The sequence below is a fragment of the Watersipora subatra genome, chromosome 3 (assembly GCF_963576615.1).
Source record: "Watersipora subatra chromosome 3, tzWatSuba1.1, whole genome shotgun sequence".
In the NCBI taxonomy this organism is placed as follows: domain Eukaryota; kingdom Metazoa; phylum Bryozoa; class Gymnolaemata; order Cheilostomatida; family Watersiporidae; genus Watersipora; species Watersipora subatra.
In genome coordinates, this window is record NC_088710.1 from 38,779,812 (window position 1) to 38,795,594 (window position 15,783).

At 36.2% G+C, this 15,783-nt stretch overlaps 1 protein-coding gene across 1 annotated transcript in view; it reads right to left on the bottom strand.

Moving 5' to 3' along the window:
* LOC137390587 (protein retinal degeneration B-like) overlaps positions 1–15,783 on the bottom strand; it is a 122,734-nt gene that overhangs the window by 48,540 nt on the left and 58,411 nt on the right. Inside the window, exons 8-10 of the mRNA XM_068076916.1 lie at positions 12,789–12,881; positions 12,138–12,257; positions 2,625–2,729 (exon numbers count right to left, since the gene is read on the bottom strand). Coding sequence (XP_067933017.1) covers positions 2,625–2,729; positions 12,138–12,257; positions 12,789–12,881 — 318 coding nt within the window. The remainder of the gene's footprint in view (positions 1–2,624; positions 2,730–12,137; positions 12,258–12,788; positions 12,882–15,783) is intronic.

Here is a 15,783-nt window from a genome sequence, read left to right on the forward strand (position 1 = left end):
TTAATTAGGCTAATACTTGACTTATGGAGTCAAGCGCTGGCTGCGTGTTATATGCTATGCGCATCATCGCATCATCGGGCAGGTGTTTATTGAAACGCTCCATTGCAAAGTAAAGCCTGGTTCTCATGTATGCCGCAAAGCGCCGGCAACAGCACCGCAGGCTATCAGCGATGAAATGTGAACCTACGCGCCACGTACCGTCGGTAGTTGCCGACGGTCAACGCAAGTTTGGTGCTGTTCAAATTTCGCGATGAGCCGCAGGCAAATCAATCCCAAAATGCACTGTACAGGTGAAGGTCAGCATTATTGAAACGGCACGGCGAGCGAACATTTTTATGCGGTTATCAGCGATGCAGCTTTATGTGAACAGAAGCTGTCGAGCCTAGCGTCGCAAGCGTTTTGCTGCGCAAGATTACCGCAGGGGCCTCGCAATCGATATGGGAACCAGGCATTACTGAACTTGCTTGCAGTCCCAAATGCATATCATGTGAGTCATGTAAACATAGTGATTAATCCCCCCTTAAAACTTCTACTCTGCAGTTTGAACTAGCATTCTTTTATTCAAAACTATAAAGTATTCCTTTTGATCATTATTATATAAGTCTAGCGTATTTATAAACGCACGCATCTATGAAAAGTCGTGTTTGTGTAACCAACATGTAGCCAAGGCCAGGTCATCAGGACAATTGGCCAATTCCGATATCCGATTCCATTTTATTCATTTCTACTACACACTCTTTTATTTCGAATCGATTTTTGTATGGTGACGACAGATCTTCGTGTGAACAACTATTACGTATGAATAAAGATATTCTTATGTCCAGGAGGTAAGCGAAGGCCATTGCTATTAATTGTAACTGCTCATAAAACATTTCAGGATAACCCTTTGGCTGAACGTGACAGAAAGAAGGAAGAAGGATTCTTCTGTTTTTAGTTAGCTGGATGTCACTGTTAATACCTAGCCTTTGTCCTTGGGCAAAAATAGGACAGTTGAATAAGTTGAACAGAGGCTATTGCTATCGAATATTGTAGAGTAGCAACAATATATACCCTAGGACACTTATATTTCGCTAGTATTTAGTTTTGTGAGTAGCTCACAGAGTAAAATTTCGAAGCAACTTAATTTCGCAGCTCTGATGAGTGCGAAAATATAGTGATGTGAAAATAAATGCAGTGGAACAAACATAATTATATTCCTCAGGTTCGGTTCACCGATAAAAAAAATTTCAATTTGCGACTAGTTTGTAATTGTGAACCGCAGGTAGAATGGTGTGGGCAAGGTCGATAATGCAATTTGATCGCTTGCTGCCATTTGTTTATTGGACTATCAACAGGCCAGTTTTCACTGGGGCAGCTGGCCGGCTGAGCCGCCCCAACTTTTTTGGGAATTTTTTACGGTAAGTACAGTCCAACTCGAAAAACTCGCCCTCAGATAAAATGTAACATTTCATCTCAAACGCAAGTTCGACTCAAACGGATTTGTTTGGTCAGTTCCAACGCAATGATAAATTCCTTCAGATAACTTGACCTCAACATCCTTTATTCGAAAAGTTATTTGCCCAACGGCCATGGACGCGGTTTTTATCACTGTAGAATGTCACTTCATTCCAAGCCATAAAGACAAACATCAACTTCTAGTAGTTCTTAGGCATCATTATTATCATCATCAGAGGCAAAATATTTTTGTTAACGACTTTTATAAAGGTTTGCAAAAGATTAAGTTTTATCAATCACCCGCTTGGCCGTGTCCCATCGAAAGAGTAAAAGCCTCCGAATGAACTTAAAATAAAATCCGCAAAATTGATTTTTGTTAAAACGCTCAAAAGAAAAAGATGTTTTTTTTTTCTGAGCGTATTAACTGCGGACATGTTTTGACTATTTTAATTTAAAAACGTCTCGTCAGTCACATCACTTAAAACAAAACAAATCTCAAAAAATTACAAGTTATTGAAGAGGTGTCAGTGGTGAATCCAAACCTTTCCAGAGCCATGCTGCTTGTGTAGTACTGCGAGTGTCAGTGCATGTGTCTTATTTTCTTTCAACACACGGTGCTCACTGCATTGATTGATGTCCCCAGCAAACGATAACGCTAACTAATGCATGTGCATTGACATCAAATTCCTATCATTATAAATCATTCCTAATGGGAAAATAATCCTAAATAATTGCAAAATAATAACGTAATAAATTTTGACAGTCAAATTATTTTGTCGGTTTATATTTTAACGATGCTATAGTGGTCGTTAAAAACGTTAAAATAAATGTCGTTATAAAATTCAATTATACAGTATCAATGAACAAAGCTATTTAGTTTCGCTTTTTCGCTCGTTTGTTATGATAGTTTAGTTTCGCACATGAAACTTTCGCGAGAGGATGACACCGCGAAAACGCGAAAGTTAGATGCCGCGAATACATAAGTGTCCTAGGGTAGACTAATACACTGATGATACTCAAATTAGACGTATAGCATCATCTAGTGATGATGTAATGTACAGTGATGTAATGTACAGTGATGTAATGATCTACGCAGATAGATAAGTATGTTCAGTAGCTTATGCAATATTGTCATATAAGCAAATGGAATGTCTTATTGTCACTTCAATGAAACATTCTTTTAGACTCACCTCCATGTAACACAATGAAGAGAACAGAAATGTTACACGATGTCCCATCCATTTCATCCATGAATGATGGTGAATGCAGGAAGGTCTGCTTAGTTGGGCTTCCACCTAATGTGAAAAACAGAAATATATTAATTAAGCTTATAGGTCTATGGAGGTCTATAAGTCTATGAACTCATAGGCCTATGGACTCATAGGTCTATGGACTCATAGGTCTATGGACTCATAGGTCTATGGACTTAGAGGTCTATGGACTCATAGGTCTATGGACTCATAGGTCTATGGACTCATGGGTCTATGGACTCATAGGTCTATGGACTCATAGGTTCATGGAGGTCTATGAACTCATAGGTCTATGGACTCATAGGTCCACGGAGGTCTATGAACTCATAGGTATATGGACTCATAGGTCTATGGACTCATAGGTCCATGAAGGTCTATAGGTCTATGGATTCATAGGTCCATGGAGGTCTATAGGTCTATGGACCCATAGGTATATGGAGCTTGCAACCAGATAGCAAAGAATTAAACGACTATTTTCTACCTTACACGATTTTTTGTGTACAAACCAGCATCTTTGTCTCTACGATGTTTACGTAACAACAAAAAAGCGCAACAAGTATTTACCTAAACTGCGTTGTTACATCATGAATCACTTTTCAGCTCATTTCAGAATACAGGCCAACAGAAGTTCATGAGAAATTAACTTACACTATTCAAGTATGAAAATAATTGATAGATGATGTCAGATAGATGATGACTTGTCCATCTAAGTTTGAAATATGCTGCACATGAAGTTCTCAAAAAATCTGCAGGGGCGAGCGAGGAGACAATTGTCTTTAAACTCCAATGATCACAATTCATTTCATCACAAAATATATCGCCAGTCATATTTACATTAGCCGAGAATAAAGCATCACAGGGCTGACAAATCCCTGGAATGCACTAGTTGCATGGACCTAGCTATGATCGTCCCCCTCACCGGCATGCAATTAGAACTATGACAATTATATGTAAACATTACTCAGATCGAAAGCGGTCAAAGGTGCTGTTACCCTAGTGTTTCCATGATGCCAAGGTTTCTCCCACACCCAATAAGAGAAAAATGTATGAATCATGGGAGGAAAATGGGTTACATATGACCATCCATCAAATTACTGAATGAAGTCAGCTTCTTTAGACCACCGAGACAAAGCAGGAGCGGAGGAACAACTCCGACTCAAAGGATGCGACTATTCCTAACATAGAATAAGCGCTTGAGGGGAGGAGAGCAGAGCGACTGAACAGAGAAGCAGCAGTAACTGTGGCCCAGTCATTCACTTATTACTAGGCAGTGAGGAATGAGGGACGAGATATCGGTCATGCTCTCATTTAACAAAACCATTTGAGATCATTTGAGCAGACGTTTATCGAAGATGAAAAGCTTGTCTTCGGTCTTTTGTTGATCTGCATCTCGCTGATGGTGAGTATCTATTTAATGTTTTTGGGCTGTTTATTAAATAATCAAAGATCTTTCATAGAGAAACATGGTTTTAAAATGGTAGCAATAGTCTTTGTTTTTGGTTTGCAGACTCGAAGCAAGCAATTGAATGATTGAGCTCCTCATCCACATTTCTTAGCTACCTTCTCGACACGAAAAATGAGAAAAGCAAAATAGTTTTTATTTGTCACAATAACTGCCCTTCAGCCCCTTATTAAGCTTTTGGCAAGTGTGTGACCAGGCCTAACAAGTGCATGACCAGGCCTAACAAGTGCATGACCAGGCCTAACAGCTGATAAGGCTAGACAAGAAGCAGGTATACTTGAATCAGACTCACCAGCTAGTCCTAAAACACAAACTAAATGTCTGCAATGTCTGGGCATACCCATTTGTGCGTAGCATGTGTTGCAGACATGTCCTATGCATGCAATAACAATCCTAATTGGTTGCCCATGTTCACAGCCCTGGGGCCTAGAATTGGCTTATTACCTAATTCTCCATTGATCCCAAATTTCAGGAATTCACCAGCTCTAGAAACTGGATCATGTCTAGTGTGAAGTGTCACTAGCGAGAGGTAATGTCATCGATATACTAGCCTGAAACCATTCAGCTATCTGTCATCATCAACTTACAACCTAGGTGACTATTGACCAACTTTACAACTGCTGTGACTACAATTTATAATATTTTACAATACATGTATTTACCACGTATTTAACATTTTGTAGAGGAGTGATTAGATACCCTAGGACACTTATATTTCGCTAGTATTTAGTTTTGTGGGTAGCATACAGAGTAAAATTTCGCTGCAACCTAATTTCGCAGCTCTGATGAGTGCGAAAATATAGTGATGTGAAAATAAATGCAGTGGAACAAACATAATTAGATTCCTCAGGTTCGGTTCCCCAATAAGAAAAAATTTTTCAATTTGGGACTAGTTTGTAATTGTAAACCACAGGTAGAAATGTGTGGGCGAGATCGATAATGCAATTTGATCGCTTGTTGCCATTTGTTTCTTGGACTATTAATGAACAAAGCTATTTAATTCGGCGTTTTCGCTCGTTCGTTATGATAGTTAAGTTCCGCTCATGAAATTTTCGCGAGAAGATGACTCCACGAAAACGAGAAAGTTAGATGAGGCGAATACATAAGTGTCCTAGGGTATGCCTGCTGGTGCAGTACATCTACCATTATTTTACGCAGCCAGAACTTAAGGCAAAATAAAGCGAACTTTGTTTATCCTACACGGTTGTCTATTGTTAAGAATGTTCGCTGCAGTAAACAAAAAGAAGTCTGCTTTGAAAATAACTTTCGTTCTGGTTTTTATTGCATTTGTATGATTTAACATATTTTGTAAATAAAGCAAATGTAAATAAGACAACGATTTGACTTTAACTTATAAAACATTGTTAAGAGCAAACTAATGCGTAGCCTAGACTACGAATTAGTTCACTCCTAAAAATATTTTATTTAAAAAAGTTAAAAACTTTTTAAATAGCCCAAAGATTATAAGAATTTATTTGGTAAAATAACCTTAATGTACACTATATATGATAACTTACAGTAAAAAAATATTTAAAGAGTCGTGTAATTAATACAATATTTAAAGAGTTGTGTAATTAATACAATATTTAAAGAGTTGTGTAATTAATACAATATTTAAAGAGTCGTGTAATTAATACAATATTTAAAGAGTTGTGTAATTAATACAATATTTAAAGAGTCGTGTAATTAATACAATATTTAAAGAGTTGTGTAATTAATACAATATTTAAAGAGTCGTGTAATTAATACAATATTTAAAGAGTCGTGTAATTAATACAATATTTAAAAGAGTCGTGTGATTAATACAATATTTAAAGAGTCGTGTAAATAATACAATATTTAAAGAGTCCTGTAATTAATACAATATTTAAAGAGTCGTGTAATTAATACAATATTTAAAGAGTCGTGTAATTAATACAATATTTAAAGAGTCGTGTGATTAATACAATATTTAAAGAGTCGTGTGATTAATACAATATTTAAGAGCTCAACTTACATCCAGACCGTCTTTCGAGTTGTCGGTCTGGATGCAACCCAGTCATAAGTTGACAACAACCTGCACTGCTGAATACGATGAGCAGATGAATGTGTCAAAAATGCAAGTCATGACATAATTCATTGCTTCAAAAAGTGAGATGAGGACTTTATAAACTTTATGCGGTAATAATTTTATCTTATATTCAAATCTGTTGAAGCAGCTTAGCAGCTACCATTTACAGTGCACCCTCAGGATGCACTGAAAATAGTAGCTGCCAAGATACCCTGATCGTATATTGTATATCAGATTACCCTGATATACAATTTTTTCAGCTTACGAAATGGAACAAGATGATTTTTTACCTCAACATGAATATTATCTCACCATATGAATTCAACAGAACTTTTTCCCCAGTTCAAATTTAGCAGTTGGTGTGCTTATTACATACATCGAAATAACAAAGACACAAAAATGCTGTTCGCCGAATACGTTCGCTGAAAGTGACACAATAACCGATTTCTCTTCTTTCAACATTTCTTGTGTGAAAAACGGGAATATTTTTCCTTAAAACCAGTAGCAAAGTGGGAGTTGCAATCCCTTCTAACAAAAAGTCAGTGGTGAGACAACTTCTATTAACCTGCTAACAAAAATTTACTTTATTACGTAATAAACGAAACGTTTTCGAGAACAGCATCCCTAGGAATTTCTTGGCAAGTTAGGTTGAAAACGGTTTAAATAAGATCGGCTAAAAGTTATAGTAAAAATGACCGAAACTGATAGGTGATAAAATTTTAGTGATAAAAAGTTGAAATTCAGTAAAATAGTTAAAAATACATACTAAAACTTAGCTTCAAATGTGTGTTTAGTAAACTAAACTTATTTGAAGTGAATTCAAAGTTTATGTCATACGTATGTCTGTCTTGAAGGGACGTAGTACTGCCCATAATATATTGCAGCATTAAATTTTAATGCGAATCATAACCAATAAATTTACTAAATATCCTAAAGTTACTGTATATAATTATAGCTACTAAGATTAACATGCTAAATTGTTACTAATTTTGAATATGTACAGTACTTATGTGAAATGATGTGATTGCGTCAAAAAAGTCGATCAAATGAAATTAAGACCAATAAAAGGCTAAAACATCAGCTACAATTTTATGTCATTTTTGCCTTTGTAGACAAACCCTGTCCAGAGCAATAAGCGTTTGAATGAGATCATTTTTTGAAACGCTCAGATCCGAGCGGGTGCTTTATTCGTGACGTATATAGTGGTACATATGAAAAGAGTCCACAAGCGATAAATATGAGATCTCATCTTTAGCCAATCATCAGCACCAAACTTTTACATGTGTCATAATTAATGTTATCGCTCGTAAAACATGTTGTTTGTGATCACAAAGATTCTCGTCGGTAGGAATTTTACTTAATTACTAGTTCACGCACAGACATCGTTATTCAATTTACTGAACTAATTGACATCATTAATTTACTGAATTACTGCATCAACACGTTTTATTGACGAACAACAGAAATGTAATAATGCTTCCAGTTTCAGCGAAGGTGACTCAGAGTTTTCTGAGCATCAGGTGGTTAAATATTGGGGCAGACAGCTTATGGATAGAGCTGACAGGTGTCAGCAGCGTTATTCTGCAGAGGAAGATAGGAGAATGGAGGTAAATTTATCTTCAACTTGGAGTCTCGTATATATATACTTCAGGTAATAATTTTAGTACTGATGAATACATTTACTGATTAATAGAATTATAACTTTTTGCTATCACCAATCATTGTTTCATAACTTTTTATCGTTTGACCTAGCTATAATATTTGCATCAAATTTTCTTTGGCAGTTTTAGCTAGTAAATTAGATTGATGATTAGTATTTATGTTTACTTCTCACTTGTAGAAAGTGAGAAAAATGGATTGATCAACGCTCATTTTTAACTCTCAGAAACGAAGCTTTGAATTGTTGGCTTGGCTTAATTACGGTATGCTTTTGTTAAATATTTATTCATTTTTAAAATTACACTCGTAATCTATCTACTGTAACTCCCAAATTAAAAACTTTCAGTGGATATAAAGGACTAGAATGGCATATCTATAAATGACATGGACCATTCCATCAGGTTTCACCAAAGTGTGTGCTGGCTCATCACAGATTGTTTCAAAACTAGTTCCATCTTAAAGAACATGTCAAGTTTGATACAAATCGAAGTTTTTAGGTTCCTACACGGAAACGGTCTCCGGAAATGGTCTCCTGAAATACATGTATGTATTTATTACATTTGTTTTATTGGTTACAGGATGTTTATGTGGCACCACCAGCGGAGCAGTTGTGTCAGTGTGGGAACTGCCATAAATGGGAAAGAGAGACATGAATGTGTGCTGCACAAACCATGATATTTTTTTGTTTGAGTTTGCTGCAGTAGTTTAATTTGTCCTATTATATGAGCTGAAACTATGTGAGTGACCATGACTTGGGTGAATGTTTTTAACAAAAATTTTATGCCGAAATGAAAGTTTTTGGCTTATAAAAATTATTTAATAAAATAATATTGTTGAAAATAATGCAAAACATGATTTGCAGAACATATGGAATATATCATAGCCCTGTTGCCATGTGCTAAAATCTTGTCTGATACATGAATTTATGAAGTGTAGTCAGAGCTGTATTGACAGGTATTTTTGAATAGCTCGACTCAATTCTAACTGACCAAAGATTAGGAGCTCAAAAAATTTTATGCTCCACGCTACTAAGTGAAAATGGGTGAGTCCACAAACCGACAACCAGGTACAAGAATGGCTTTACTAACCCTTTGCCAGAATCGGTGGGTTAATTGATTTCAAAGAAATTGACGTTGTTCACTGTTTGGGTCAACTCATAAAACCTTTTGTTTAGTACTTGAATCAACTAATCAAACATGACCCGTAAATTTTTTCCTACAAACTGATACTAATAATGGCTAGATAACATTGACTATACATGACTTTTTTAGGGATGTAGTTGGTTTCGCTAAATATTCCAACATATTATTTTCAAAGAAGCGGCTTGCTTATTTGATCTAGTAGCTAGTTTCCGGTGTGAGTAGCAACTGAGAACTTTGCTGATACAAAGGCTGCGATAAAATAAGTTAACTCGACGACCTAATTACCGTAGACTGGCAGAATCGTAGTCGGTACTCAAATGTTTACACAGCATTTAAAGGAAACTAATATGACATGTTTTTAATTCCCTTATTTGAGGCATTTGAGACATTTATAATAATGTATCTGTAGCTAGATTAAAAATTTTATTTTAGCCAACATGAGCAAATACAAACTAAAATATATGCCAATAGAGCCGCGTAGGACTAGACTTTTATCGCAATAGCCGATGTGAATACGAGAGATAGAGACAGACTGTTTCACTATATACATTATTTCGGGCAAGTCTGGGCACATCTTTTTTTAGCGTTTTTACCACGATCAATTTTTGTAAATTTTAATCTTCAAATATCTTGACAGCGAGATCGCCTAAAACAACAAACAACATCTCAACTGATAGAGAAAATTGATACTTTCTGTTAAAACCAACTAAAATTTGATGCAATCACATCTTTATTGGTATATTCAACTGGTGTCGGTGAGGCATTGCGACTGATGCCTACCAAGGCTTTGTGTAGGCGGATATGGATAATGGCGGATAATTAACCAGCGGCTGAATTACATATTTACAGCGCAGCTAAAAATTGGAGATTCGGCATGTGCTGTTTTTATAACATTTAAACAAGTTTGATGAAAACAAAACAAAGATTCCAAAAATATTAAATGCCGTTGTGTTTCGTACTATTGCCATAGCAACATAAAATTGCTCCGATCAATAGATAAATGACTGGCAATAGACTCGAGTGCCAGAGAATTAAATAGAAATGCATGTTCTATATACAATAATATAATATGTCACTCGCAGAATATATTAGCGATAGGATTTATATTTGTGATAGATAGTAGGATATCATCAACTAAGCGTTGAACAATAAAAAATGTCGAACAAAATACAGCAGATAGGTGAAAATGCATTACCTCGGACTTCAAGCCTATTAACGATCTACATGTATAGTAACTTTGTAACTATAACAACAATACCTGCATTGGTAATTTACCTGCATGACTGTTACTGCGCAAGCAAGGCAAATTAGTATAAACTAATTCAAGAGGAAATTAGTCATAATTAAAAAGGCATGGTCTGCACGGAAATTGTTTTCAGCTTTTACACATCCTTTATAGGCCTCAAACCTGCTACATCCTCCTAGTGAACACGTAAAACAATTACAGATTTAGAGAATAGTAGATGCAACATTAGCTCATGACCTTCTCTAGAAAGAGTAACTGATCAACACAGTGGCAATGGGTAAAAAGTACACTGTAGACATCGGCTATTTCAGCATGGCGGCTCAGGCCTTAGCAAGTATGACCTTGGCAAATGTGACCTTCCAAACAATAAGTTAGCAGATTTTTATTTCTATCATTCTTTTAAAATATATGGGATGATAAGGCTGGATCGACACTAATCCTTTTGAACTACCGAACCGGGCCATCAAGAGACACTATGATTTAGGTATTGTATTTCCTGTCAGACAATAGAGTTAACTATATAACATAGGAATGCTAAAAAGTAATAAAAAATCTATGGAAGGTAACTCCATCATTCAATATTACAGCTTAGGTGAACTACACAACTTTTTGTAGTCAACTTGGCAGTGAATCAACATAGAGCATGTGAAAATGATAGAAACTATCTGTGCCAACCAGTAAAATTATCAACTACTCTTGATTGTCTTGAACAGGCTTTAAAGGTTGACTTGCAACAAAATTCACATGACAGTTATTTGGTATCATAAGATTCACCATGTCTTACTCTGTTGTGTTGTAGGTACCAAATATGTGGAAATGTGATTACAAGCTCCTAAAAGCTCAAGAACGAACAGTTAATCGCAGCCACACGAGACCGCCGTAGTTTGGGTTCTCTATCCAAAACGGCTCAAATGTGACGTAGTTGTGGTAGATGGTTTCTGTTTACACTTTCCTGCAACCTTATTCATCGAAATAGTTTTACAAATATACTTCACGCATTCAATAAAACCATGTCTATTGTTCTTACGCGTCTATTTTATCGTCATTGTAATGCTGTCACTTTTAGCACTGATATCTTATAACTTACCGTAAAAAATCGTTAAACTTTTTAACCTTAGCTCGAAGGAGTACATATCATTGTCTGATAATCATGACGAGCCTGTTGGTCACCTGTAATACTCGAAAAGTGCTGCAGAAAATATTTGCGAAGTATTGGGTCACATGATCAGATTACGACTTGCCGATTAGACCAAGCCGAAACAAAACTGTAAAGTAGCGAGCATCTATATTTGATAAGGGGTCTACGGTAAAACCCAAAGTGTTTGTCATAAACTAGTACTACGATAAGTTTTATATTGAGCTTTTTATTGGCCTTTCAATTCACTTGAGAACATCACGTGACAAGACGATAAACCAACTGTAATGGCTACGTCAGAGAAATAAAGAGATTCCAATCTACGGCGGCTTTTTGTTTTTGAGCTTTTAAGAGCTTGTAATCACATTTCCACGGATTTGGCACCTACAACACAACAGAGTAAGACATGGTGAATATTTTGATATCAAATAACTGTAATGTGAATTTTGTTGCAAGTCAATTTTTAAGGAAAGAAAAGAGAGTGAAACTATGGCCATGCCAAAATTGCCAAGGCAACCTATACCACCTCCATCAAAAATTCACAGCCCTAAAGTGCATGTTTTGCCATAAGCAAAATAGTGTGATTAGGTAGGGTCATAGGATACATGAGAATCAAAAACGAAAAAATTGTGCAATGTTTTTTAAAATAAAAACAAAACACTGAATGAGTGGAGAAATTACATACAAGCAAGCGAAGAACCAATCACGGGAGTAGGAAGAGAGAATAATTAAGCTGCCAATATCAGAGAAACAACTCACAGCTGCTAGAGTTTGGTGATGTACTGGAGAACTCATCATGGGCAGATAAATCTTCAAATGAACTGGGCTGTTGCAGTGCCATCTCTGTGTCAAGATGATTTACAATTTCATCAAACTCGTCTGCAACATTCAACGGAGTACATGAGCTGGTAGCATATTAACTGGCATTCTCCAGCTGCTCGTGCCCAGCTCCCCAGCTGCTCCATCTGAGATCATAGCTACCCAAGTGCTTCAGTGAATCCGTAATATTAGACCAAACAACTAGTTGACAAACCTCAATATAGTAATAGCTGAATGCAGGCATGCAATATCACATCTGTGTCACCACTAAGGACTACATGAATATGCAAGAACACATCTGTGTCACCACTAAGGACTACATGAATATGCAATATCACATCTGTGTCACCACTGAGGACTACATGAATATGCAATATCATATCTGTGTCACCATTAATATCCATAAATAAAAATAAAAGGCTAATGCAAGTGAGTAAAACCTGTTCACAAAATACTTACAGAGCTATAAAGCGTGTGTACAAATGTTTATGCAGAGCTATAAAGCGTGCGTGCGTACATATGTCTATGCAAGTGAACATCAGTAGGGCATAGACAACGCAAAAAATATGAATTATAATGACACATGTTTACCATGAGCATCAAAGAATTCATCATCATCATCACTGTCATCTTTAATCCTCTCAAGACTGCACCAACTGAGCCTCGAGCCAGGTGGACTTCCAGCTACAAGGGCAACACAACACTTAAATGAAATGTATTTCAGTAGAGGTCAATCACGATGCAAATCGTATGGCAGGCAAAGAAGCTACACACATCTTTTAACTTTTGAGATATAGCAGAGTCCAGTCACCCTTGATGAACCTAGTTGAATCATTTTAATTGCATGTAGGTAAAATTATAAGCAATATCCTATATGATAACTTGCGCTTTGCCATTATAACCTGCAAGCTGACTATGTGTAACATGTGATCACTCTATGAGTAACATGTGATCACTTTATGTGTAACAAGTTATCACTTTATGCATACAAGTATTATGACCCGCAAGTTGACTATGTGTAACATGTGATCACTCTATGTATCACATGTGATCACTCTATGGATAGAAGTATTTTTTTGATCAACGAGAAACAAATATCCCATAATTTTTTTTCACTTTCTTCGTTTTGTGAAATCTCCCGTTCCATTCTTTTTAGTTTTTAGACCTTCGAAGATAGATTGGCCACTCCACCCCTCCACATCAACATCTTAGAAAAATACCATTTCACGTCTATCTTAAAATCTGCTTGATAAATTGTCTAAAATACTAGCAACATGTGCGAGTAGACCTGCAAAATTTGTCTCCCCAGGCCAAATCGGTTATAGACCTCAACTTCAATCGAACACCTTTTCTACCCGACACACATGATGACTCACCACGGTGTCAAACGATGTCACAATAGCTTGCGGTTAACCTGACACTGAGGCCACCTGAACATCCTCATTTCATGAACCTTAACTTCAGATTTTTGTAATGAATTATAAATAGCTTTCAAGAATGGATGTGATATCTACATATATGTAAAGCAAAGATTAAAAAACCTTCCAAGAGAAAATAGTGTCAATTTCCATGGATGATTCTGTGTATCCGGTCCGAGCACGCAGACACAGTTTTTATGATATGGAAACGGAAACCGCACCGAAAAATCGCACCGGTTAGCCGGAGTTTCCGGTTTTGTCCGATGTCAAAAAATAAAAGATTTGACTCGATTTGATAGAAATTAACCGTAACCACCGGAATCAAACCGAAACATCGTGCAAGTCTATGTGCGAGTCTATCAAAAAGGTTTCAACTCGAGTAGTTTATAGATAAACACCATGAAAATTGCTTATAATAATTTGGTAAATGCGTCGAATAGGTTGATTAAAATCGCCAGGAAAGGAAAATGGTAACAGCGGACATGGGTTGATTTCTTCAGACATTTGTGTTATATATTGCATTTGATTAGTAGGAGAGAATTGTCTACTCTCTATTCTTAATCCATGTTGGTACAGCAATGTTTCCTCTTTTCATTCCTACATTGGGTTTTATTTTGTATAACCATGAGTTTTCATTTAAAAGTTTTGTTTTGGTCCTAAAAGATATTTAGCATCAAAAAAGAACTTAGTAAAACAATGATGAGCCCGATTTATTGTTTATACTTGAATAAAGCTTATGAAAGATATAGCCTTTAAAGATGTGGTTGCGTCAAATTTGAGTTGATCTTGAAAGAAAGCATTTTTTTCTCTATTAGTTGATAAGTTGTGTTACGCGATCTCATTGCCAAAATATTTGAAGATTAAAATCGAAAAAATCTGATCACGGTAAAAACGCTCAGGCCACAAAAACGTGCCCAGACTTGCCCAAAATGATGTCACGCCTTATACAACCTGTCTCTATCTCTCGTATTCACATCGGCTATTTGCGATAAAAGTCTAGTCCTACGCAGCTCTATTGGCATATATCTCATTTTGTATTTGCTCATGTTGGCTATAATAAAATTTTTAATCCAGCTACAGATGCATTATTATGAATGTTTCAAAGGCATCAAATAACGAAAATTGAAAATTTGTTCTACTCACTTTCTCCAAATGTTGTGTAAACATTTGGGTACCGACTACCAATTCTACCGGTCTACGGTAATTCTGTCAAGCTAACTATGTAGATTAAGATCTTTGTATCAGCACAGTTTCGCCGCTACCCATACTAACGATATACAGCCTCCCATAAGTCCCGCCCACCTTATGTCTGTCGCCTATCCTTGGGGCGGGGCTGTATATCATTGCCTACACCGACGATTACTAGTTTCTTACTGTCGTAAGTAAGCGAGCCGCGTCTTTGAAAAGAATATACATGTACATAGGGATAGAGTTTTAAAGATGAGAAGTCTGCTGCAAACTGAATTTGAACTCACATTCTCCAGTTCTGTGAACATCCATATACCATATCCAATTCACTACAGTATTCTGCAAATCATGTTTTGCATTATCTTCAACAATATTATTTTATTATATAATTTTTACAAGCAAAAATATTTTCATCTCGGCATAAAGCTTTTATCAAAGATATTCATCAAGTCATGGCCACTCACATAGTTTTAGCTGATACAATAAGACAATTCATCTACTGCAACAAACTCAAACAAAACATCATGGTTTATGCAGCACACATTCAAGTCTCTCTTTCCCCTTTATGGCAGTTTCCACACTGACAAAGCTGCTTCGGCTGGTGGGACGACATAAACATTCTGTAATCAGTAAAACGAATGCAATAAATATATGTCATTCATAAATATTTCATTCTAAAGCGTATCTATTGAAAGCTTTCAAATTGGGAGTTAAATAGATTGCGAGTGTAATTTTAAAAACGAATAAACGTTTAACAAAGGCACAAGTACGCCAAGCCAACGATTCGAAGCTTTGGTTCTGGAAATTAAAGATTTGCATTGATCAATCGATTTTCTTCACTTTTTACAAGTGAAAAGTGAACATCTAATGTCAAATCATAAATCTAATTTACTAGATAAAGCTGCCGCAGAAAATTTGAAGCAAATGTAGCTAGGTGAACCGATAAAAAAATATAAAACGATGATTAGTGATAGCAAAAA